This window comes from Erythrolamprus reginae, chromosome 5 (genome assembly GCF_031021105.1).
Source record: "Erythrolamprus reginae isolate rEryReg1 chromosome 5, rEryReg1.hap1, whole genome shotgun sequence".
In the NCBI taxonomy this organism is placed as follows: Eukaryota; Metazoa; Chordata; class Lepidosauria; order Squamata; family Dipsadidae; genus Erythrolamprus; species Erythrolamprus reginae.
The window spans coordinates 36,940,497-36,967,495 of record NC_091954.1 but is presented as its reverse complement, the minus strand read 5'-3'; the positions used below and the strand labels follow the sequence as shown (position 1 = coordinate 36,967,495).

The 26,999-nt window shown below is 39.1% G+C and overlaps 1 protein-coding gene across 4 annotated transcripts in view; it reads left to right on the top strand.

Annotated features, from left to right (window-relative positions):
• Positions 1–26,999, top strand: part of EXOC6 (exocyst complex component 6) — a 140,217-nt gene that overhangs the window by 48,468 nt on the left and 64,750 nt on the right. For all 4 annotated transcript variants that reach the window (XM_070752393.1, XM_070752392.1, XM_070752394.1 and 1 more), the window contains exons 2-15: positions 272–443; positions 3,795–3,842; positions 3,940–4,030; positions 4,804–4,849; positions 7,670–7,874; positions 10,181–10,336; positions 12,695–12,763; positions 14,852–14,935; positions 15,016–15,062; positions 16,717–16,837; positions 21,394–21,465; positions 21,937–22,034; positions 22,762–22,867; positions 26,747–26,856. In XM_070752393.1, the coding sequence (XP_070608494.1) occupies positions 272–443; positions 3,795–3,842; positions 3,940–4,030; positions 4,804–4,849; positions 7,670–7,874; positions 10,181–10,336; positions 12,695–12,763; positions 14,852–14,935; positions 15,016–15,062; positions 16,717–16,837; positions 21,394–21,465; positions 21,937–22,034; positions 22,762–22,867; positions 26,747–26,856 (1,425 nt within the window). The remainder of the gene's footprint in view (positions 1–271; positions 444–3,794; positions 3,843–3,939; positions 4,031–4,803; positions 4,850–7,669; positions 7,875–10,180; positions 10,337–12,694; positions 12,764–14,851; positions 14,936–15,015; positions 15,063–16,716; positions 16,838–21,393; positions 21,466–21,936; positions 22,035–22,761; positions 22,868–26,746; positions 26,857–26,999) is intronic.

The following is a 26,999-nucleotide window of genomic DNA, read 5'->3' as shown; positions in this document are numbered from 1 at the left end:
AGAGGGAGCTAACGGAATGAATAATGTTTGAGTCAGAGGCATGAAAAATAATACAGTACTGTATAAAGAAAAATTTGAAGATTGTATTCCCCCCCCCCCCCCTCTATTTGTGTGGTTTTTCCTTCCCCATGAATGTATATTTTGAACATACAATGAGCGGACATGTGGATGAATTCCACTACTGAATCAATGTAAGCAAAGTCAGGCTTAGAAGGCTTTTCAATTAATGTTAATTTTTGTTCGCATTTTGTTTGCATGTACCCATTGATAGGTCTGTGTACGATGACCAGCCAAACGCACACCAAAAGTTTATGGAAAAATTGGATGCATGTATACGTAATCATGACAAAGAGATTGAAAAAATGTGCAATTTTCACCATCAAGGATTTGTGGATGCCATTACAGAACTTCTTAAAGTAAGGGCTGATGCAGAGAAGCTAAAGGTAAGGAGCTGCTGTTTTTAAAATAATTTTTAAAAATAATGAAAGGGTTATTTTGTGCAGTACTTGGGTGCAGGATTTATGGCTACATGTTCTTTTTCAAAGTAAAATAGCGATAGTGAAAATAGTCTTTAGATGCTTTTGAATAATGATACAAAACATTACAATAATAATGAAAAAACTACAGTATGCCATGAAAATGCTATCATTATTTTTTGTAATTTAATTAGGTAGAATATTATTTTGTAGATCAGGGGTAAATGTTTTAGTAAGTATTGATTTATTTACATGTTAAATATATAGGGACATATAAGTCTTACAAAAAGAGACTGTGAGCAGCGCACAATACAATTATACAAGCTAAAAACAATAAATGTATAACAATTATTTTAAAAAATAAAACTCACCAGGCTAAGAGAGAACAGCAGATTTTAACCACAATCATGGAGTAGTCATTCAGTTAAATTGGCCCATGCTATGAAGGACAAAACCAGAACCTTGAATTGGACTCAGAAGCATGCCGGAAACCAGTGCTGCTTGCAAAGCACAGATATAATGTATATACAGCGATCCCTCGATTTTCGCGATCTCGTTCTTCGCGAAACGCTATATCGCGATTTTTCCCACCCGATGACGTCACTCTCTTCCTTCCTTTCTCATCTTTCTTTCTCTCTCTCTTTCTCTATCTTGCTTCTTCCTCTCTCACACTCTCTTCCTCCCTCTCTCATCTCTTTCTTTCCTTCTCTCTCTTTCTCTATCTCCCCCTCTTGCTGGCGGGCGGCGGGCGGGCGGCGGGCGGGCGAGCGGGGGCATCAGCGAGGAAGACCCAGGGAAGGTTCCTTCGGCCGCCCAGCAGCTGATCTGCTCGGCAGCGCAGCGAGGAGCCGAATCGGGGTTTCCCCTTTGCGTGGGCGGCGGGGAAACCCCGATCTTTGTCTGCTCGCTGCTGCTGCGCTGCCGAGCAGATCAGCTGCTGGGCGGCCGCAGCAGCAGCGAGCAGACGAAGATCGGGGTTTCCCCGCCGCCCACGCAAAGGGGAAACCCCGATTCGGCTCCTCGCTGCGCTGCCGAGCAGATCAGCTGCTGGGCGGCCGAAGGAACCTTCCCTGGGTCTTCCCCGCTGCCCACGCAAACTCCACCATCTGCGCATGCGCGGCCATGAAAAAAGGGCGCGCATGCGCAGATGGTGTTTTTACTTCCGCAACCCTACATCGCGAAAAATTGATTATCGTGAGGGGTCTTGGAACGGAACCCTCGCGATAATCGAGGGATCACTGTATTCTAGAAGCACACATAGACTGCCTCTGCTGTTGCATTTTGAAGCAGCTAAAGCTTCCAGTTGTTCTTCAAGGGCAGACCCCTGAACTGTGCATTACAATAGTCCAATAGAAAGGTGACTAGGGCATGAGGAGGGTTATCACCTATAAAGCCCTACATGGCTCAGGGCCAGACTATTTACGGGACTGTCTCCTGCCACATACTTCCAGAGACCTATAAGAACACACAGAGTTGGCCTTCTCCAGGTCCCGTCGACCAAGCAATGCAGGTTGGCGGGGCCACGAGGGAGGGCCTTCTCTGTTGCTGCCCCGGCTCTATGGAACCAACTCCTCCCTGAGGTCCTTATTGCTCCCACCCTATTGGCTTTTTGTATGGCTACTAAGACCTGGCTTTGCCCGCAGGCCTGGGGTCCATGAATTTAACAACTATCACGGCGATATTGTATGAATGTTATGTATGCATGTTGATGAGTTAGTTATTATGGTTTTTAGTTAAGATTTTATAGTTTAAATTTTATATTTGACTTCTTAGTGTTTTTGTAATTTTTATATTGTTATAAGCCGCCCTGAGTCCTTCGGGATTGGGCGGCATAAAAGTCGAATGAATTAATGAACAACCAACCAACCAACCAACCAACCAACCAAACAACCAACCAAACAAACAAACAAACAAACAAACAAACAAGCATCCACGAGCAGTACTGTCCGATCTAGGAAAAGGCACAACTGACACACAATACAAAGTTATACAATGCCCCCCCCCCCGATCATGACTGCCACCTGCTGTTTGAGCAGGAGTCTTGATTCCTGGAGGACTCTCAGATCATTCACCAGGTCTGACTGGGTCAGTGCAGCCACATCCACCATTAAAAATGACATGGTTCTGGAATTGGCTGGCCACAAAAGCCAAAGCCCCTGAGGCTTCCCAGGATCCCATCCTGACCCCACAGATTCCAGGCACCAGGGTAAGACGTTCATAGATTGTTTAATTCAGTGTCCCCCAACCTTTTGGGCACCAGGGACCCGTTCCAAGGAGAGAGGTTTTTCTGTGGACTGGAGGGAGCATGGTTCCATATATTGCCTGCATCCAATGAATGGGGGCTTTGCTTGTTTGCCCGGACTGTCTCTGGCGTACTGTGGCCCAATGCTGGTTCACGGACCAGCGGTCGGGGACCTCTTGACTGAGTGAGCCGAGATATATTTTTGAGATACTTTTTTCTGAGTGCCCGGATCCAGCATGGACATTTCCTTTTCCCACAGATATTTCTCCAAAAAGCGGCTGAAATAGTTGGGATTTAAAAAAGAAAAGATAACTGAGATTTCCTCAGAATTAAGTTGTGGAAATAGTCCCTCTCAGCTCCCTTTGCACATTTGTAAGAAGAAAAAAAATATGTTCCCCAGACAGAATGAACATAGTTCACCAGAGGTTATGAGTAGCACAGCATTATATAAAGGATATTCATATAACTAGAGACTCAATGAGGTCATTGAGCATCTTTGTTCAGAATTTAATGAGTTTTTTAATAAACTAGAATGTGCTCCCTTATTATGATGACCTAATGAGTCACTTAATATGTGGGAAACTCCGAGGTCGAGCACTGCCTGCACCTGCAGCATTAAAATGTCGCTTGGCTGGCAATATCCACGTTTGATGTTAATCAACCTCCCAGTGTTTGCATTCAGCAAAGTATGAAAGTTTAATTACCATAAAATGCAATCACCATTTCTTGCAGACAATGAGTGACACATAGAGCTCATTGAGGTTATCAAAGAAGGACCAGTGGTCAATTGGGTCAGTGATTTGAATTGTTTGACAGACCTATAGAAACAAAGTTCAAAAATCCCAAGTAAAATTGAGAAGTTTGCCACTGAATCTGTTAGAAAGAACTGTCATAACTAATTGAAGTTAACAAAAACCCTTGGTGATCAAAAGTTCAAGTTCAAGCTGTAGAGTTAATTTGGATTTACATTTCTTTGTTCTAAGTTTCTCATGAAGCATGATCTGATTACAAGGGTGAGCAGCTGCATCAGGGCATTATATGCATATTTTTCTAATAAAGGTGAAATCATTTTTAAGGTCCAAGTTACTGATACAAACAGAAGACTTCAAGAAGCTGGGAAAGAGGTAAGAAAATGCCTTTTCCGATTCATTCAACAAATGTTTTATGCAATATGACACAAGTGCTCTTAATTTAACTATAATATGTTTGAAAATACTCAAGGTGCTAGCTCAGACAGAAGAAGTCATCCAGAGTAGGCTTCAGCAGAGGAATATTATGACCGTGGTCGAAAAACTTCAGTTGTGCCTTCCAGGTTAGTTACAAAAAATTAAATGCCAAATGTTGGAGTACATAAATATCATGTCTAAGTTAAATGTAGATATATTTCAACACAACTAATACAAAATTGACCTTTTGTTTGTGATACACACTACTTTTGGGAGCAAATGTTCCTTAAAGACTTAAAGGGGATATTTAAAAGCATTTAAATCAGTTATATATTTTTTATTTTATTTTTTTTAATTTTTTCATTTATATCCAGGATATTGACAGGATATTCAGAGACGGAATATTGTTGATTATATTAATTTGTAGATACAATGTTGTCATGTAATCAAATATTATTTAACCATTCATGGAATTCCCAAAGTTTCAAAGATAAGCTGAAACATTATTATATACAATATTTCCCAAATCGCCCTTTCTGACATTTGGTTTTAGTTATGTAGAGAAACATTACATTTTTACCATTATCTGTAAAATACCATGATTCCTGGTGTGTTCTTCCTGTAACAGATGCTCCTGCCAACAGCAGTGATCTATTTTTGGCTGTAAATCCATTGTAATTTTCACGATGTTTGGTGTCCAATAAAAGTTAAAACAACGTTTAAAAATGCTTTGAGATCAGCCTAAACCAACTTTCTAAAATTTCTGTTTTTATTGCTTTTCCATTTTAAGTTTTGATCTTAAGGTTGTAAAGCTTTCACAGTGTCAAAAATGCATTTATATATAAAACTGATTGTCCAGAAAGCATCTGGATTATATATTTTATGGTGAAATTTATGACATTTACATTTTTTATTACAGTATTGGAGATGTACAGCAAATTAAAAGAGCAGATGAATGTCAGAAGGTGAATTAATCGTTTTTAACTCAACTAAATGTTTTAATGAATTGGTTCATCCACTTGTCTATTGCAATTACTGGTGGAGTAGTAAAGCTTACTTTAGTGAGGACTTTTAATGAATTTGGTCCTGTCATTGTATTCTTTTCCTGTCTTTGTCCCATGCCTTTCATGACAAATGAACAATTCTTATGATGAAAAATAAAGTATTTGGAAGAATTAGTAATTGCCTTTAGAAATTAAACTTTAAAGTCATATGCATGAAATTGAAATAATTACATTTGATTTATAATTCCAGTGATTGTTTTGATTTGGTTTTAATATTTAAAACAAATAGTTAATACATTATCAAAATAGCAAAATAGATATTTCCCCACTGATTAACATTTATGTTTGGTTGTCATCTGATATACCATGCAACTTTCAAAACAAGTTCTAAATAAATATGTAAATATTAATAATGAATCATTATAAATAAAAAACCCAAATAATCACTTCTATTTGTTTTTTGACATAATACATAATATAGTAAAATGTATAATGCATATAATGTACCAAAGTATATAATACAATTATAACAACTCCTGGTTAGATACACCCTTTAAGTCACATTCTTTGATCTAACAATTTAATGACTAGAGGTATTTATTGTATTAAAATTCAGGCTTTTTAACTATGTTGAATAGTTGCTTAGATATACTAGGAAAAGAGTAAAATATAGCCAAATGCTCTGCTTTTATTGTTTTCTAATTATTATTTTTTAATCTTGCTATCTTTCAGTCTCTGTCTCCATTAGGATTTACATTTCACCAATATAATTTTGGTAATAATCTTATTAAGGATTATTTTGTACAAATAAAATTAATACCTTCTACAGAGAATAAATATACTGTATATATAAAAAGCAGGAAACCTACTGAAACTAAAAAAGTGAAGAAAAAAAGAAAATAAATTTTCTTCTTGTTCCCCAACAAGTGTAATTAGTGTAACATCATCTCTTTTTTTAAAAAAAAGCTTAACACTATCTCTTAAAAAAAAACATTTCATTCCATGTCTCATCCATTCTCTATGATATTTTAAGGGTTTAATTACTCCATCTTAATAATATTCAAATTACATTAAAAATAGCAATAGAGTTTAGACATATACAGCATTCTCTGGGTGGTTTATAATATCAGCATATTGCTCCCAACAGTCCTCATTGTAATGATCTCCGAAGGATGGGAGACTAAGTCAGTTTTGAGCCCATCAGGACCGAGCTCCTAATGGGCTCAGGAAAGTTCACCTGCAATACTGCATTCTAACCACTGTGCCACCAGGACTCCTAATAAACCCACTTTAAATGCATCCTTTTACATTTATATCTCATTTTTTCTTTAAACACCTTGTCCTCATTTTCAAATAATTTTTTAAAAAAATTGTCGTCAATCTTAATAAAAAATCCATTAAATCTCCCTAGAAATAACATACCATCTTTAGAAATAAAACCCTTAAAACATTGTCTTATATTAACCTTGATCAAATACTGATTTTGTATTCTATTTTCTTTCTCCCATCAATTTTTAGTTCATTCAAACAAAATCTAAATACCCATTTTTTGTACTCTCTTTATCTCTTGTCTCAGAAGTATTGGCATTCTGAAATCTAAATTCTGAAGTTACTTTTGTAATTTCAGTAAAGAAAAAATACCCATATCGCAGTTCATACTCTCATTGTCACTTGTAATGAAATCTTTGACAGTGCCAATGTCCATTTTATAAATTCGTTGTAGAGAAGTTCCCCACATCACTTTTCTGATATTTGTATGTCTTTTGTAATTATCAAATCATCATTTGGTATCAGTTGTATATCACTTATTTCCCTCTCTTTTTATAAGCTATCATTTTAAAATCCACATTCAGATCAATTTCAGTTTTATTCAGTGGAGCTTCTCATCAATAAAATATTCCAATTCTACCATAGTAGATAGCATTATAATTACCGTACATTCAACAACAACCAAAAAAAATCCTTTCGCTTAGACATTGATATATTTATATCTGTCTAGCCCCCTCTAGTGTCCAACCTTCAGAATTGTCTTATCAGTTATTTAGAAACCAAAATATTTCCCACAGAAAAAAGTCCTTTTAATTAACTTCAAAGTCTTTAATTCAAACCCTTCCGAACTGTTAATCCATTAAAAGTTTTTAAAATCAGCACTGTATTTACCCTTTTGCTGTATGTTCTGGGAAAAAAAATCCTTAGACAATTTTAAATTCATAATTTTTTAAAAAGGATTGAAAGAGAGTTCACCCAGGAAACACAATCGAACTTGAAGTTCCAAATGTTTTTAATAATAATAATAATAATAATAATAATAATAATAATAATAATAATAACAACAACAACAACAACAACGGTTATTTATAATTCTCTTTTAGTAAAGGGCATAACAGGCCATATACAATTGATAAAGATAGACAATGGCACTTATTAGGTCTAGAGTCCTCGGAGAGGGGCGGCATATAAATTTAATTAAACAAACAAACAAACAAACAAACAAACAAATAAATGCACTTAGCAAAAGCATAGCTAATAAAAACCATGAACTTATTAAAACATTCCCAATCTTTTTAGTTTTTAACAAGCAGTAATTTTAAAAACAATAATTCCAAAGTGTATCCAGTGCTGTTTTTTTCCTCCTTTTCTTCTCTACTCTTACCTGAGACTAGATTATTCAGGATCTATTACCTAGGCTGTTATCATATTTTTTTGTTTAAAAAAATATGCTTGCTTTGTTTTTTTCCCTTTCTGTTTTAAAAACCGATGGTTTCTTCCCCCCCCCCCCAGATATTATTCTGCTTTAAAAACCATGGAACAGCTAGAAAACATATACTTCCCTAGAGTCAGTCAGTATCGGTTTTGCCAAATCATGATGGGGAACCTCCCAAAGCTTCGTGAGGAAATTAAAGGGATTTCCATGTCAGATCTGAAGGACTTCCTGGAGAGCATCCGGAAACATTCCGATAAAATTGGTGAAATGGCAATGAAGCAGGTAAACATCCTGAAATGCTCAATTTCTTAATGTTAGTCAATAAAGCCTGGCTGCAACAATCACCATTTAGCTTTTGTTCCTATTCTCAGAGGAGCTTTCTCCAATCAAAGAATATTATCATTATAAATACATTTGAAAACACTATGTGATAGCCTTCTTTATAGCAACATAGCTTTTCCCTACCCATTTTGAACTGCAAAATACAGTGTTGCACCCAAATGGTGAAACTGGATGAATGAGATTGAAGCCAAAGCAAAAGCAGTGGAACCTTTCTGGAAATATACAAATAATTGTTCTGGAAATCTTCATGCATAATTCTAGATATGTGATAAAACCTCAGAGAGAGGTCTAGAATGGGATGGATGTTTGTCTTCTTTCCATAAACACTCTTTTAAAGGTCTCTGTCAAACATATTTGACTATGCTGGACCCTTTTGCTGACCTGCTGTAAAGGGGATATGGATGGAGCTAGAGTGTTTTGTCAGATAGGACTAAAACACTGGGTATATGCCCACTATACTATAAGATGCACCGGTGTATTAAGGCGCACCAAGATTTTGAAGAGGCCCCAGGAGTGCAGACCTCCCAAATCCTCTGCACGCCCCGTTTTTGTGAAAAGCAGGCTGTTTGGGGACTGTTTTTTGCAAAAACTGGTGCTTTTATGCCTTCTCCCATCCTCCAGGAGCACTCTGCAAGACCTCCCAAATCCTCTGCGCACCCGTTTTCACATAGAGTTGTTTTCGCAAATATCTGTGTTTGGTGTATAAGACGCACCAACATTTCCACCCTCTTTTGTAGGGAGAAGTGCGTCTTATACTACAAAAATATAGTGTATAATATGTATACGTGTGTGTTTGTGTTTATACATACATATACAGTATATCAGAACAATCTACATATATATATATATATATATATATATATATATATATATATATATATACTGTATATATATATATACTGTATATGTATGTATAAACACAAATATGTATGTGTGTGTGTGTTTGTGTGTGTTTTATGTCAGGTATATTGAAGGAATGTCACAGCTCCTTTTTGCCTCTAGGCCCAACCCAGGGCCATTTCAAGGCAGTTAATTTATTCATAGCCGACAACTATATTCTGTATGTATCACATGTTTTTTGCTGAAATAATAATAAAAAAAGAAATGGCCCTGGGTTAGGCCTAGAGGCAAAAAGGAGCTGTGACGTTCCTTGAATATACCAGGGTGATCCGACCTAAAAAAAAATATAGCCCCTCCCTGGTACAGAGCTGAAGGGATCAGGTCTGGTGGCCTAGAGGTTAATTTTCTGCCTAAGGCAGAAGCTGCCGTATCAAATCCCAGTAAGGGTGTAGCTAGCTGATGAGGCCAGAACAAGGCTGAAATGGTGCCATCCTAGTCTCCCTTAATTTTAAAATTTCAGCAAAAACATGTGATACATACAGAATATAGTTGTCGGCTATGAAGAAATTAACTGTCTTGAAATGGCAGGGTTGTTTGGGTTTTTTTTTCCTGTCGGATCACCCTGGAATATTGAAGGAGCGTCACAGCTTCCTTTTTGCCTCTCGGCAAAAATGAGGCCAGAACAAGGCCGAAATAGTGCTACCCTAGTCTCCCTTAATTTTAAAATTTTAAAAACTCAGCAAAAAACATGTGATATATATATGTACACACACACACACACACACACACACACGTGCTTTCTTCCCTTCTTTATATCGTCCCTCGTTTCAGTTGAGTTCAGTTCAGTAGCGGGTTGCTACCGGTACGAACGAGGATGCCGCACTGGTAGCGAAAATTGAGTTGCGCGTGCAGCTTCGTGTCCCCAGCATGCGCACCTTTGCGTCTGAGTGAGATTTTGCTTCTGTGCATATGCAGGAAGAAAAATCTCATGAGGGGACACACTCACCTGTGAGATTTCGGTGATTTTTTTTCTTCTGCACATGCGCGGATGCAAACAAATTGCCAAAACTTCATACGCTCATCCCCTTGTGAGATTTTTCTTCCAGCGCATGTGCACGCACACCAGAGATGCAAAGCTGCGCAGGCAGCGCACCAGTAGCAGTGGGAGCGGCAACCCTGGCTTGGTTTAGATGGAAATGGTTGAAAGAAGGTTTAGCAGCCTTCTTCCACATTTGTTTCCATCCTATGTTCAGCTGCACAGCAAGTTTGTCACACCACATCCCGTCTTCTGAAAAATGAATCCAGCTAAAGCATCAGGAGACCACTTCTTCCGCTGCCCTTGTTGTGACTTGTATTGGTTTCTTGGGACTGTAAAAGAGAACTCGTGGATTATTTTGTTCATGCAGGCACAGCAGCAAAAAACTTTTAATACCGCTCTTCAGAAGCAGGGCAGCCTGTGCTGTGGAAAGAACGTATACATAAACAGCAACGGAATTGCAGAAACAAGGAGCGAAATAATTTCAAAGCAAACTCTAGAAGACGAAGAAGAACACGAAGAGGAGGTATTTCTATTGATGATATTGTATTTTGTTGCTCAGGTGACTGCATGGTGTAGACCAGGGGTGTCATATTGGGATATTGGGTCTGGCCCACGGGGCTGACCTAGAAATAGCGAATGACTGGCCTGCCAGTGAAATCATAGCTCGGGAGCCCGTTTTCTATGGCAGAGTGTTCGAGCCACCACAGGCATCTCTTACACGAGTGACATGATGGCCATGCCCATCATAGCCCCCCCTCCTTCCCCCAAGGTCAAACACAATCCTGATTCAGCCTTCAATGAAATCGAGTTTGGTGTAGATCACGGTTCAGCTGAGAAATAACCAGAAACGTGAAGTTTATATTGAAAAATTCTGATAAAAATGGAATTTTAAAAGAACTGCTCATGGCATAAAAGCTACAGTGCTTAATAAATGTCATTGGTTTGAATTGAATTCAGCTGAATATTTTATGCTACCCTTCCTTTGTTATCAGGAAAAAAAGAAAATGTAAGAGGTTATCTCCATTTTGTTCTTCCTGGATAACAGCGTCACTGTCACTGCCTAAACCACAAATTATTAAATAATTGTATTTAATCTAGTAGATTGAGATAACTTCGGAAAGCACCTTGAGCTTATTTGAGATGGCAGAAGAGTAGAAAACCACAGAAAATTCACAATAAAGAAAACTTCATTAGCTTGACGGATGTTTCTATTACTGTACAAATAGATTTTACTGTATTATAAAGGAAATCATAACCTAGGACACATGATCATTTTTTATTGAATTTATGCAGCCCAAAATAAACCAAGAAAATGCATAATTTATGTACTGTTTAAATCATTGTGTTATTTATTGCTACCATTGCCCTTTTTATTCTTTATCTAATTAGCCCTTGCCAATAAAGGAGAATATTTGGCTTCAGTATCAGTATCACTCCTTTATTTTTTACAGCCCTTAAATTGAACCCCCAGCGTTTGAAGATGTTATAAATTTGGTAATCTCTGGGAAGAAAGAGATTAAAAAAGAGAAGATCCCTCCCATGTTATAATTTATGTGATCATTGAAATTAGGCAGTTTTTGATTGGTACAAGTGGTGGCTCTCTGTATGACAGAAAGAAATGCTTAACGTAAAGAAGCTATGATAGGAACATGGTGTTTTAGAGAAAAAAAATAGTGTTTGTGTAATAGAATTCTTTATTGGCCATGTGATTGGACACACAAGAAATTTGTCTTTGGTGCATATGCTCTCAGTGTACATACAAGAAAAGATACATTTGTCAAGAATTATGAGGTACAACACCTGATGATTGTCATAGGGGTCAAATAAGCAATGAGGAAACAATCAGTATTAATATAATCTTAAGGATACAAGAAACAAGTTAAATCCTTGTTTTATTGCAGACATTTCATTACTCTAACTAGATAGCATAATCAGTGCACTGATTATATTACCTAGTTATGGTAATAAAATGTCTTCAAGGAAACAAGCTCAGAGAGCACTAATTAGCCCTTGGTTAAGCTTTTGCCTTGCACTTGTGTTGGGTTAAGGCACCTTTTGGGAGGAGTTTTATCATGTGTATTTTATCATTGAGAGAACACAATAGTAGCCCTTTTGAATAAGTACATTCCCTCTTTAGTTACCATAACAACCAGGTAACTAATCATAACGGGACTACCTCCTCCCTCATACCTCCTTGTGGCCAGTAAAGGCCCACAGAGTCGGTTGGCGGGGCCTGGGGGAAGAGCCTTCTCTGTGGCGGCTCTGACACTTCAGAATCAACTGCCCCCAGAGATTCGCCCCCCCACTATCTCCACCCTATAAGGTTCAGGAGGGAAGTGTTTTTAATAGGAAAGTGAACACAAGAACAAGGGGGCACAATCTGAGGTTAGTTGGGGGAAAGATCAGAAGCAACATGAGAAAATATTATTTTACTGAAAGAGTAGTAGAACCTTGGAACAAACTTCCAGCAGACGTGATTGGTAAACCCACAGTAACTGAATTTAAACATGCCTGGGATAAACCTATATCCATCCTAAGATAAAATACAGGAAATAGTACAAGGGCAGACTAGATGGCCATGAGGTCATTTTCTGCCATCAATCTTATATGTTTCTACCAGTCTTCCAGAAAGCCATCAAGACCTGGCTTTTCCAGCAGGCCTGGAATTAGGATTGACTGCAATGTATGTATGTTTTTTTAGGATATTATTGTTTTTCCTGTATTGTGGATTTTATTGTTATATTTTTATTGTTGTTGTATTTATGATGACTGTTAGCTGCACTGAAAAATTTTTTTGCTCATGAAAGGCAATATTTCCTTTCATTTAATTTATACTAAAATTTGCTTTGTAATATAGCTGATTGGATTTTATATTCTACAGGTTTTGACTGCTCATGATCTAGTAGATTTTTCTCCTGTATATAGATGCCTACATATTTATTCAGTTCTGGTATGTATATGTTATATATGGAAACTCTTTTTGTGTGTGTGCGTGTGCGTGTGTTGGTACAGTGTAATAATTAATATGTGCCTGGTACCTATTTGTTGCTTGCTACTAATGCTGGTCTGTTTAGTTGCAGCAATGTTTTTTTACTTCATAAAAAGAGTCCTTCTGTAAAGACAAGAGCCTTTGAACCACTAGAGCAGTGTTTCCCAACCTTGGCAACTTGAAGATATCTGGACTTCAATTCCCAGAATTCCCCAGCCAGCATTTGCTGGCTGGGGAATTCTGGGAGTTGAAGTCCAAATATCTCCAAGTTGCCAAGGTTGGGAAACACTGCACTAGAGGCTCTGTTTTACCAGCAGAAAAAAGAGACCTTTCCCCCCTTTTCTTCTTAATTCCCATTGTCACATCATGTACTATTGCCTAATTTTCCAAAATAAGGAGGAGGAGGTTGTGTAAAAAGAAGAAATGAATGGCCAAGATTGCAACTCTATAAAATTTGCTGAGGCTAAGCAACGTTTAGAATAGACTCACTAAAAACAAGGAGATTCATGTTAGCTTAACTTAAGTCATATTGATGATGAGATGTGGCCTATGACAGGAGAGGGTATTTGATTCTTTGTGCTTGCTTACTTGCTTTAGATGCCACTAGACCAGTGGTCTCCAAACTACGGCCCGCGGGCCACATGCGGCCCACTGAGGCCATTTATCCGGCCCGCCAGTGAGTGACAAGAGCATAGGGAAAAGAGAGAGAGAAAGAAAGAAAAGGGAATGAGAGGGAGGGAAGGAGGAGAGGAAGGAAGGAAGGAGAAATGGAGGAAGGAAGGAAGGAAGGAAGGAAGGAAGGAAGGAAGAATGAAATGAATGGAGGGACAGAGGAAGGAAGGACTGTTTTGGGGAGGAGGTAATTTTTTAAAATTTTTCTCTCAACATACATTCAAACAACACAGTGTACCATCTAATTTTCCATGAATAAAATGCGGTATTTTGTTAGTAACTAATATCAATCATCAAAAAAGTTGCAAAAGTTTTTTTTTCTAATTTTGTCATCCAGTTACGTTCATTTTCTTTCAATTAAATTCCCTCCTTAATGTTCCTTCAAAAAGTGCAACGCCAATTATATTTCTAACTTATTAACCATTATGCCAAAGTGCTTCCTTCTTTCTTTATACATTTTTCATAAGCCAAGAAAACCTTGTATAGCCAATCAGATGTCAACAAAAGAAAATTAAAAACAAAACATAAACATATATGAATTTCAGTTCTTCTCCCCCCTCCTCTAAATAGTACATTCCCATTTTGTTTTTTATGTTAAAATAAGGTGTGTGCATAGGAATTTGTTCATAGGTTTTTTTTTAATAGTCCGGCCCTCCAACAGTCCGAGGGACAGTGAACTGGCCCCCTGTGTAAAAAGTTTGGGGACCCCTGCACTAGACTGTAGATATTTGGTCTCCTTTATTTGACCCTAAACTTTTAGTTTTGTTTGATGCCATAAAGGAAAATTGAAATCCCAGATCAAAACATTGTCTTCCAACAATCCAGCTCTTATTATTACCATCATAATTGGTATATTTCTGCAAATGCAGAACTTTTTTTCTTTAATAATTGTGACAATAAATGATTTCCCCACTCTTATATAACCCATATATCTATATTTTAAATAATAGAACCACACAAATATTTTATTTGTTTTATTACTAAAGATAATATTTTGTAGGTAGTCCAAATAATTCTTAACCACAAATTAAATTTTATATACTTTTGGGGGGAGAATTGATAACTCAATTTCCTTTTTTTTTCTAATGAGGAAAACAAGAATTTCTTCGGGTTTTTTTCCTCCAGTCAATCTTAAAAGCCAAAAGTAATATAATGATTAAAACATTGATAAAAGGAGTATTTTTAAAATAAAATATCTGTATTAAATCAGAATTGGACAATACATACTCACAATATATATTTGAAATTATGAATATCCCATAGTTTTTTAAAAAATCTATTTTTTCATATTCAGAAATATGGGGGGAAAGTTTGTCATGAAAATATTTGGGATAACACACAGATGTCTAAAATTGTGCATATATTTTTTTTGTTTAGGGTGATGCAGAAACATTTGAAAACTACTATAGAAAACAGAGGAGGAAACAAGCAAGACTAGTTTTACAGCCACAGTCCAACATGGTACTTGAACTTAAAAAAGAAAAGATTTATACAACTTCTCAAATTGCTTTCTGTTAAATGATTGTGTTCTTTTCTTATAGCATGAAACAGTAGAAGATTACAGAAGATACTTCAGTCAAATTGTAGGGTGAGTAAAGCTGCTGTCTGTATTTCTGATAGCTTTTCAAATTGTTTGCATTTGCTGTTTTGTCTTATTTTTGCTATTTTAACAGAGACCAAAGGGTGGGAACAGTTGCATCCCCTTGCTCCTCCCATCATTGTATAGCAAATTAAGTTTTCTTGAAAATAAATCTTGTATGTATTAAAGAATTGGATGTATCAAATGTTAAAGATCTTAAAGCTCAATTGTCTATTATGAGAGCTAAAAGTTGCCTATTTGTTAACTAACTGAAAGGAGGTGAAGAGACCATGGAATTATTTGTATTTATCACCATGATGGTGGCAAATCACTTTCTTGTGGGGGAGGGGGTGTTAATTCATTTTTTCTTTTTACTGGCACTTTTTTTTCTTTTTTAGTTGCATTATCTTTTGTTGTTCTATTCAAAACTTTTAATAATATTTTTTAAAAACATAAAATTGTATCTTTAGCATAAAGACTGTTGATTGCCTTAGTGATATATTCTTTCTAGTGCCTGCTGACAATGATCATTTTTCCATTACAACAGGAGTGTCAAACTCACGACATCACATTGTTGTCATGTGACACTTCACAGCTTCCCCCCTTTACTAAACCAGGGTAAAAATTGTTGCCAGTGCATCCGGCCCGTGGGCCACGAGTTTGACACCCCTGCACTACAACATCCCAGAATTTACAAATTGAAGTTGCATGGTGTATAACTTGAAACCTCGTGCCTTAAGCACAGCACCTAAAATTAAGCAAAAACAGGGTTCTCTTCTTAGACAGCAGTTGACATCCAAGATTGCCAAAATGTCTTCAAGGCACCACAGCCCAGTCCACATTCAGTTGTTGGTTCTCTGTTGACTTATAATAAAATTCACCATCTAAGGCAGTGATGGCGAACCTATGGCACGGGTGCCACAGGTGGCACACAGAGCCATATCTGCTGGCACGCGAGCTGTTGCCCTAGCTCAGCCCCAACGTGCATATGTGTGCTGGCCAGCTGATTTTTGGCTCACACAGAGGCTCTGGGAGGGTGTTTTTGGCTTCCAGAGAGCCTCTGGGTGGGATGGGGAGGGCATTTTTACCTCCCCTGGCTCCACAGAAGCCTTGGAGTCTGGGGAGGGTGAAACAAAAGCCTGCTGGGCCCACCAGAAGTTGGGAAACAGGCTGTTTCCAGCCTCCAGATGACCTCAGAGGGGATGGGGGGGTGGGGGAGCAGGGAAGCTATTTCTGCCCTCCCCTGGCAATGAATTATGGGTGTGGGCATTTGCGCATCATGACAGTGCCCGCACACGCTCTTTCAGCACTGGAGGAAAAGTTTGCCATCACTAGTCTAGGGGCAACCAGTCCTGCCTTGCTTTCCCACAGTCTTGCTATGTTGAATGCATGAACAAAAAATGTGCTCTCCCACTGAGGTGCGGTTTGAGGGTAAACGTCTACATTTATTACTGTAGCTCAGATATACTCTTCCTAATTAAATGATAAAGTGTGGGTTTCTTTACACATTCCTTTTAGTTAACCACGAAAGGTGTGAACAGCACTGAGTTACAAAAGGCTAGTAAAACCTCCATGTTTGGGGGCTGAGGAGGAAAGGGGGAGAGGAAAAGAGAGAGTATCTCAAGAAAAACACATTAATTCCACGATTTGTTACCTTGCTCAGTTTTTTTGTCGTGGAGGATCACATATTACACGCAACCCAAGGATTAATAACGAGAGCTTACACCGATGAACTTTGGAATATGGCACTTTCCAAGATTGTTGCTGTCCTTAGAACTCATTCGGTAAGTGAGCGGAGGTTTTCTTGGAAGCTTCCCATTACATTTATTTACTTAAGACCCCATAGAGCAGTGTTTCCCAACCGGTGTGTCACGGCACACTGGTGTGCCGCGAGACATGGTCAGGTGTGCCACGAAGAAATAAGCTCAGCTTCTGGTCTCACAACTTTTTGCGAAGAGAAAAAAGTTGTGAGACCGGAAGCTGAGCTTTCTTCTTTGCGCCTTCCAAGTTTTCCAGCAGCTGCAGTGCCCCACCCGGCTGGAGCTTCCCTGGCGACGGCAGCAGGTGAGCTTTGGGGTTTGGTGGGAGGGCAGCGGCAGCGGGAGGGCGGCACACAGCCTGAGGGTGATGGTGGCGGCAGCGGCAGCGGGCAGTAGCCATGGGGTGGCGCCAGGGTGGTCAGCTGTGAGGCGGAGCTCCGGAATGGAGGCACCGACCGGCGGCGGCTGGACATGTTGCTGTAGCCATGGGGCGGCGGCAGGGTGGTCCCTCTCTCCCCCCCTCTCTTGCTATCTCTTTCTCTCCCCCCTCTCTCCCTCCCTCTTTCTCTCAGCAGCGGCATTGGGCAGTAGCCGTGGGGCGACGTCAGGGTGATCAGCTTTGAGGCGGAGCTCCGGAACAGAGGCACCGACGACGGCGGCTGGACATGCTGGAATTGCGTGGCTGGCACTTGCCTGCTGGCTGGGCCAGGACGGAGGTTCCAGCCCCACATCCATGCCCAGCGCAATGCCAGAAATGTACGGCGTCTAGCAACACGTCTAGCCACCGCTGTCTGTGCCTCCGTTCTGGAGCTCCGCCTCACAGCTGATCACCTGCCGTCACCCCACGGCTACTGCCCAATGCCGCTGCTGAGAGAAAGAGAGAGGGGAGAGAGAAAGAGATAGCAAGAGAGGGAGAGAGAGAAAGAGAGAGGAAGAGAGGGGGGAGAGAAAGAGAGAGAAAGAGATAGCAAGAGAGGGAGAGAGAAAGAGAGGGAGAGAGGGGGGAGAGAAAGAGAGAAAGAGATAGCAAGAGCGGGAGAGAGAGAAAGAGAGGGAGAGAGCGGGGAGAGAAAGAGAGAAAGAGATAGCAAGAGAGGGAGAGAGAGAAAGAGAGGGAGAGAGGGGGGAGAGAAAGATATAGCAAGAGAGGGAGAGAGAGAAAGAGAGAGGGAGAGAGGGGGGAGAGAAAGAGAGAAAGAGAGAGAAAGAGAGGGAGAGAGAGAAAGAGAGGGAGAGGGGGGAGAGAAAGAGAGAAAGAGATAGCAAGACAGGGAGAGAGAGAAAGAGGGAGAGAGAGGGGGGAGAGAAAGAGAGAAAGCAAAAGAGAGAGAGAGAAAGAGAGATAGCAAGAGAGAGAAAGAGAGGGGGAGAGGGAGGGGGGAGAGAGAAAGAGAGAAAGATAGCAAGAGAGAGAGAAAGCAAGAGAGAGAGAGAAAGAGGGGTGAAGGAGGGTGAGGGAAAGACAGAGGGAGGGAAGGAGGGAGAGAGAAGGAGGGCAAAAAAGAGAGGAAGGAAGGGAGAAACAAAGAGAGATGGAGAGAGAGGGGGAAAGAAAGAGGAAGGAAGGGAGAGAGAGAAAGAGGGGGAGAGAGAAATAGAGCGAAAGGGAGGAAGAGAGATATTTTTTTGTCCAAACTTTTTTAGCCCCCCCCCCCCCCCGCTCAATGTTCCCCAGGATTTTGTAAATGTGAATAATGTGCCGCGGCTCAAAAAAGGTTGGGAAACACTGCCATAGAGTAGGTTTAGAGGAAGAAGAATGTGGGGAAGGCTGCTGCTGCAGAATGGAGGTCTAATGTGTTTGTGTGTGTGTGTGTTTGGTAATTAAAAATTGCTCAGATTTGGGGGAGAGCCCATCAAGCCTTTGTTTGTCCTTGCAGTATCAGGCTTTGAGTCACAGCCTTGGGCTATCTGCATAATCCCCCCACTGAGTTACAACTCCCCAGGTTTTCCAAACTCTTCTTAGTCTGAACAGTTTAGAATATGCAGAGTTAATCTGCTCTTATTATTGCAATCTGTCCTAATTAGTTTCAACTGACCTCTTCATTAGATGGACTGAATTAGTTTAGCATTGAAAATAGCACCAGGAAATAGTTTCTAATTATAATTCCAACCCCTTTTCCAAAGTAAACTTCTGGCAAAAGCTTTAGGAGAGCTGTAAATTGTAACAAAGTTGTACACTAGCTACCAGACCCTATTAGCTGTTCTTTGCTTGGGGAATCACAAACAAGTGTCATTTAGTCTTTTAAAGTTATATTTTTCTATTTTATTTTGCAATTTTTTTCTTATAAAAGAATAAAATAGCAAAAATTGCTAATAGCTGATGGATTTTCATCATGACAGTTTGTCTGTAAATAGAAGCAAATTGTTATCTCACATTTTTATTTTTATTTTTTTATTTTATTTTATTTTATTAATAGAGTTGAAAGGGACCGTTAGGTCATCGAGTCCAACCCCCTGCCTGAGCAGGAAACCCTACAGCACCCGAGCCAAATGGAAGTCCAATCTCCTCTTGAAGGTGTCCAGAGTTGGGGAATTCACCACCTCCCCTGGCAGGCAGTTCCATTGGTTGATCGCTCTGACCGTCAGGAAGTTCTTCCTTATTTCCTGGTTGAATCTCTCCTTGGTCAGCTTCCAACCATTGTTCCTCGTCCGGCCTTCTGGTGCCCTGGGGAATAAAGAGACCCCCTTCTCACCGTGGCAACCCCTCAAGTATCTGTAAACTGCTATCATGTCCCCTCTAGACCTTCTTTTTTCTAGGTTGTCCATGCCCAGTTCTCTCAATCTCTCTTCGTAAGTCTTGGTTTCGAGTCCCCTAATCATTTTGGTTGCTCTTTTTTGCACCTTCTCCAGAGTTTCGATGTCTTTTTTGTAGTGAGGTGACCAAAATTGGATGCAGTACTCCAGGTGGGGTCTGACCAGGGCATAGTAGAGTGGTATTAGTACTTCCCTGGTCTTGGAGCGTATTCCTCTGTTGATGCAGCTTAGGATTGAGTTGGCTTTTTTGGCTGCTGCTGCACATTGCTGACTCATGTTTAGTTGATTGTCCACCAAGACTCCAAGATCTCTTTCGCAGTCACTACTGCTGAGTGGGGTATCTCCCAGGCTGTATGTATGTCTAGGGTTCTTTTTGCCGAGGTGGAGGACTCTGCATTTGTCGGTGTTGAACCTCATTTCGTTGGTATGGGCCCACTGTGATAGTCTGTCTAGGTCTTCTTGTACTCTGAGCCTGTCCTCAAGGGTGTTGGCTACCCCCGCCAGCTTGGTGTCATCTGCAAATTTTATTAGTTCCCCTTTTATTCCCTCGTCCAGGTCGTTGATGAAGATGTTAAAGAGTACAGGACCCAGGACAGAGCCCTGTGGTACTCCACTGTCTACTTTTTTCCATGTGGATTTGGTGCCGTTGAGGACAACTCGTTGGGTGCGGTTGGTCAGCCAACTGTTTATCCATCTACATGTGTAGTAATCTACTCCATTTTTTTCTAGTTTGTGGATTAGGAGATTGTGGTCGACTTTATCGAAAGCCTTACTGAAGTCCAAGTATATGAGGTCCACTGAGTTGCGTTGGTCAACTGACTTGGTTATGGTGTTGAAAAATGATATGAGATTGGTTTGGCATGATTTGTTTCTGATGAATCCGTGCTGGCTATTGGATATGATCTTGTTTGTTTCTAGGAAGTGGGTAAGTTGTTTTTTGATTATTTTCTCCAGTATTTTTCCAGGTATAGAGGTCAGACTGATTGGTCTGTAGTTACCTGGATCGGTCTTTTTGCCTTTTTTGTGGATGGGGACTACGTCAGCTCACTTCCAGTCTTCCGGTAGGTCTCCAGTGATCCAGGATATTTGGTAGATGAGGAGGAGTGGTTCCGCTATGGTGTCTGCCAATTCTTTTAGGACTTTGGGGTGAAGTCCATCTGGCCCTGGTGATTTGTATTCGTTGAGTTCCCTCAGGTAGTCCCTCACTGTGCTTTTGTCTATGTTGAGTTCGGTTCTGGGGCAGTTTGTTGCAGTTAAATTGCAGATTCGTTGGAGGGAGGTTCCCTTTTGTGTGAAGACTGATGCAAAGTAGGCGTTGAGTAGCTGTGCTTGGTCATTGCTGTCCGTGATAAACCCATAAACCCAGGCTATTTCTTTTGTTCATTTACCATGTTTATGTAGCCACCCATCTAACAAAAAAGTTGCTGTATGCAGTGCACAAATGTAACAGCCATTAAAAACTTCCATTATTAATGATTCCATTAAAAAGGAATCAGCCATAAATAAAATAAACATATAAATCCCAAGAATGTAGGAGAACAACAATCACTTGACCTCATACGGATGAAAAAAGCATATGTTAAGTGCCTGAAATAAACATGTCTTAAGGTTAAGTATGTACTGGTATACCGAAAACATGTAGATAGAAAACCCCAGACAAGTTCATGTGGTATTTTTTTCAACAATTTTGCTTGTAAGCTTCCTACACTATTATTGGAAATGCAGCCATTAATAAGCTTTACAGCTCTTGAAGATGAGCAACACATCAGTAGACAAACACTAATTTACTTTATTTCTGAAGCATAATCTGATATTTTAACTTTCAGTCTTACTGCACTGATCCTGATCTCGTTCTGGAGCTGAAGAATCTGATAGTTGTCTTTGCGGATACTTTGCAGGTTGGTAATGTGCTGGCATTTCAGGCATGAAAAGTTAATTGAAGGGGACGGTTGACTTTTCATATGGAACCCCTTCCCTTCTCCTCTCCTTCCCCCTCCCGTTTCTTTTCATATATTCAGATAATCATGGTAGAGGACTTGGCCCCTAAGTTGCATAAAGAGCATGGTGAAGGAAAGTGGTATCCATTCATTCCTTCCTCACAGGAGCTGCAGCATTACCATATGAAGCAGGCTAGAGATAAATGGGAAACTGTGGAAAAGAAAAGAGATTAGAGCAAGCTTGCTTTAGGAATGAGGAGGAAAGAAAGTCCCCAGTGGACTATTGAATGGGGAAGGGATTGTGGTATGCTGACCTTTTCTTGCAAAAACAAGGAAGGATGCAGGCCTCAAACTTCTCAGTTTTGTAATATCATATGCTCACTTCCGTTTGCATCTTTGAAATATTATTTTATTTTACTTTTGTTTTGTTAGGGTTATGGTTTCCCCGTCAACAGACTATTTGATCTTTTATTTGAAATAAGAGACCAGTATAATGAGACGCTTCTTAAAAAATGGGCAACGTTGTTCAGGTGAGTATTGCAAGGTAAGAAGGAAATCTTTCCAAATTAATAGCCAAATTTGGTTTTATTTTGAATGGCTAAATATTTGAAGATTTCATTATCCTATCTTTGTAATGATGATTTGTTTTCTGAAATAACAACAGTTCAGAAATCTTTAGAAATATCAACATTTCTGACAGACTGGATATGTATATGAATGTGATTTAAATTTGAGGTTTTATTTATTTGATAATTCTATGTATTTATTTTGTCTGTCTGTCTGATATGTGCATACACACACACACACACACACACACACAAACACACACACACATGTTACTTATTGCTTTGATTTATATACCTCAAATTTAAGTTATGTTTATATACATATCCAATCTGCATAGTGGTGTACTGTGTGGATTTCAATTTGGTGTAGTATAATAAATTTCCATTTCCATATGAAGCCACTTCTTCATTGTAGCTTCACAAATATTTGTTGATTAGTGTATTATGAATTCTGTCTACTCAGACTAACAAATAATTGCAGCTGTGATACTTCTTTTCTCCTTTTCTAGCTATACTTACAGCACTTCTTAACTCACCGACATTCTTGAGATTAGAATTTACAAATTCATAGTTTTCTCTTTGCAAGAAATGTGATACAATAATGCTTAATCCTGGGTGAATTTTGCCGGTCTATGTCATTGTATTTTGTACTTAAACTGTATGTTCTTAACTCGTTCCGTAAATCCTACAGGGATATATTTGAAGCGGATAATTACAGTCCAATTCCTGTATCAAATGAGGAAGAGTACAAACTTGTGATTAGTAAATTTCCTTTTCAAGATCCAGAACTTGACAAGGTAAGATAACTTTGTTGCATGTTAGTTAGCACCGATCTACTAACCAGAGCATACAAAACATTTGTCAGACAGCTCACCTGTATGGAATGCTCACTGCATAACAGACATTAATACAATTGAAGGAATCCAGAAATACTTCACAAGAAGAGTTCTCCTTACTCCTCCAGACTTCAATTGCTATGTTTAGAAAATTTACAGCTATGCCGCCTCCAAACTGATTTAACTGTTGTTCATAAAATCATAAAATCATGTTAGTGACTACACTTCACCGTTAACAACAACACAAGAGCATGCAATCGATATAAACCAAATGTAAGTCGCTCCAAACTAGACTGCAGAAAATATGATTTCAGCAATAGAGTGGTCAACGCCTGGAATTCACTACCGGACTCTGTTGTTTCTTCTCCCAATCCCTAAATCTTCAACCTTACATTATCTACAATGGAGCTCTCCCCTTTTCTAAGAGGTCTGTAAGAGGCGTGCATAAGTGCACCTTTGTGCCTACCGTTCCTGTCCTAATGTCTTTTTTATCCTTTCTCTACTTTATACTTATATTATGTTAAACATACTACAATACAATACTATATTTGTATGACAAAATAAATAAATAAATAAATAAATAAAATAGTTTTTGTCTGGCTAATCCCAATAACGAATGAAATTCTGTTGTGCCTACATGCTTTTCTATTGGGATCATACATGGGTATCAAATAGTTCGGAAAGTAGGCAAAGCACTAATGATGTTACCTAACTGATTAATGAAACATCTGCAAGCAAACAGCCAAGCTTAGAGAGGCGCTCTTGCCTCCATTTTTTCATGCACAAACAAAGTTATTATTTCAAGAATATCATTACATTTAAAAAAGTAAACAGGAAATGTATGAAAGACAAAATAAGTTTGAACAGGACTGAGAACAGCATAGAACTGACTGCATTTTTAAACTTCTAAATAATGGTAAACTAGATTACCATTGTAACTAAATTATTTAAATGTGTAAACAATAAGCATCTTAACTTAACCATATTCAAGTTAAATTCGTAACTTACGTACATAATCAGCTGGTTTATATATACAGTATGCCACAGAAGTGAGTATACCCCTTCATATTTTGTTTAAGTATATATTTATTTATTTAAGTATATCTTTTCATGTGACAACACTGAAGAAATGACACTTGGCTACAAGTGAATAAACAGGTGAATAAACAGTTTGTGTAACAGTGTAAATGTGCTCTTCTTCTCAAAACAATGCAACACAGTCATTAATGTCTAAACTGCTGGCAACAAAAGAGAATACACCAGTAAGTGATAGTGTCCAAATGTGGCCCAAATAGCCATTTTCCCTGCCTGGTGTCATGTGACTCGTTAGTGGTACAAGATCTCAGGTGAGAAGGGGGAACAGGTGCGTTAAATGTGGTGTTATCATTCTCACTCTCTCATGCTGGTCACAGAAAGTTCAAAATGGTGCTTCGTGGCAATGAACATTCTGAGGATCTGAAAAAAATGAATTGTTGCTCTATATAAAGATGGCCTAAAGGCTATAAGAAGATTTCAAAGACTCTGAAACTGAGCTGCAGGACGATGGCCAAGACCATACAGCAGTTTAACAGAACAGGTTCCACTCAGAACACTCCTCGTTATGGTCAACCAAAGAAGTTGAGTGCCCATGCTCAGTGTCCCACCCAGAGGTTGGCTTTAGACATATGAGTGCTGCCAGCATTGCTGCAGAGGTTGGAGGACTGGGGGGTGGGGGTCAGCCTGTCAGTGCTCAGACCATGTGCCACATGCAGCATCAAATTGGTCTGCAGGGCTATCGTCTCAGAAGGAAGCCTCTTGTATAGATGATGCACAAGAAAGCCCACAAATATCTCAGAATATCTCCGGGACCGCCTTCTGCCGCACGAATCCCAGCGACCGGTTAGGTCCCACAGAGTTGGCCTTCTCTGGTTCCTGTTGACAAAACAATGTCGTCTGGTGGGACCCAGGGGAAGAGCCTTCTCTGTGGCGGCCCTGACCCTCTGGAATCAACTCCCCCCGGAGATTAGGATTGCCCCCACCCTCCTTGCCTTTCGCAAACTCCTTAAAAGCCACCTCTGCCATCAGGCATGGGGAAATTGATTCCCCTGGGCCGTTTCCACTTTATGTATGGTTTGTATGAGATGTATGATTGTTTTTTATATTAAGGGTTCTAAATTGTTTTAAAACCCTTGGATTTGTACTGTTTTGTTGTTGTGAGCCTCTCCGAGTCTCCGGAGAGGGATGGCATACAAATCTAATAATTAATAATTAATAATTAATAATTAATAATTAATAATTAATAATTAATAATTAATAATTAATAATTAATAATTAATAATTAATAATTAATAATTAATAATTAATAATTAATAATTAATAATTAATAATTAATAATTAATAATTAATAATTAATAATTAATAATTAATAATTAATAATTAATAATTAATAATTAATAATTAATAATTAATAATTAATAATTAATAATTAATAATTAATAATTAATAATTAATAATTAATAATAATAAATGGTTTGCTGCAGACAAGTAGACTAAGGACATGGGTTTCTGGAACCAAAGATAAACATATTTGGTTCAGATGGTGTGTGTGGTGGAAACCAGAGGAGTACAAAGAGAAGTGTGTCTTGCTTATGTCGAGCATGATGGTGGAAATGTCATGGTCTGGGGCTGCAATGGGGAGCTACAGTTCATTGAAGGAACCATGAATGCCAGCATGTATTGTGACCTACTGAAGCAGAGCATCATTTCCTCCCTTCAGAGACCGGGCCTTAGGGCAGTATTCCAACATGATAAGGACCCTAAATACACCTCCAAAACTATCACTGCTTTGCTAAAGGAGCGGGGTGGGTGGGTAAAGGTGATGGACTGGCCAAGCATGTCTCCAGACCTAAACCCTATTGAGCATCTGTGGTGCATCCTGAAATGGAAGGTGGAGGTGAGCAAGACCTCTAACATCCACCAGCTCTGTGATGTCGTCATGGAGGATTGGAAGAGGACACCAGTGGCAACCTGTGAAGTTCTGGTGAACTCTATGCCCAAGGGGATTAAGGCAGTGCTGGAAAATAATGGTGGCCACACAAAACATTGACACTTTGGGCCCCATTCTGGACATTATCACTTAGGGGTGTACTCACTTTTGTTAGACCTTAATGGCTGCGTGTTGCAATGTTTTGAGGAGACAGCACATTTACACTGTTATAAAAGTTGTATACTAACCACTTGACTCACTACTATAGCCACGTGCCATTTCTTCAGTATTGTCACATGAAAAGATACACTTAAATATTTACAAAATGTGAGGGGTTGTACCCACTTCTGTGACATAGTGTATATAGATAATCCTTGACTTACAACCATAATTGAGCACCAAGTTTCTGTTGCTAAGTGAAACAATTTTATGGTCTTTCTTGTCGCAGTTATTAAGTGAATTACTTTAGTTGTTAAATTAGTTACATGGTTGTTATATGAATTTGGATTCCCCATTGACTTCATTGGTTAGAAGGTCACAAAATATGATTTACATGATCCCAGGACACTGCAACAGTCGTAAATATGAGTCAATTGCCAACTGTTTGTATTTGATCATGAGACCATGGGGATGCTGCAATGGTGTGAAAAATGGTCATAAGTGTGAAAAATCATGTCACTTTTTCCAGATCTGTTGTAACTTTGAACAGTCACTAAATGAACCAATATAAGTCGAGAACTACCTGAGTGTGAAACTGTAGGCAGGCAGTAAATTAATTTGAAACCAAATATAATTTAGATTAGAGATCAGATTCTTTTTTACTTGACATGTTTTATCATAGAATACCACATGGAAAATCTGTTTTTCTTCCACAGCACCGTTTTCCAAAGAAACTTCCCATGTCACAGTCAGTGCCTCAGATTTATATCCAGGTTAAAGAATTTATTTATGCGAGCCTTAAATTTTCAGAGTCACTTCATCGGAGGTAAGTTTTGATAAACGTGTTTGGTTTCAGAAAGTCCTGTGCTGAATCCCTACCAGTTAGCTGTGAAGGATTCCTCTTTAGAATGCGGGTATATATAGCCAGGGATGAACTTGATCAATCATCTGTCTCAGAAACAGGCAATT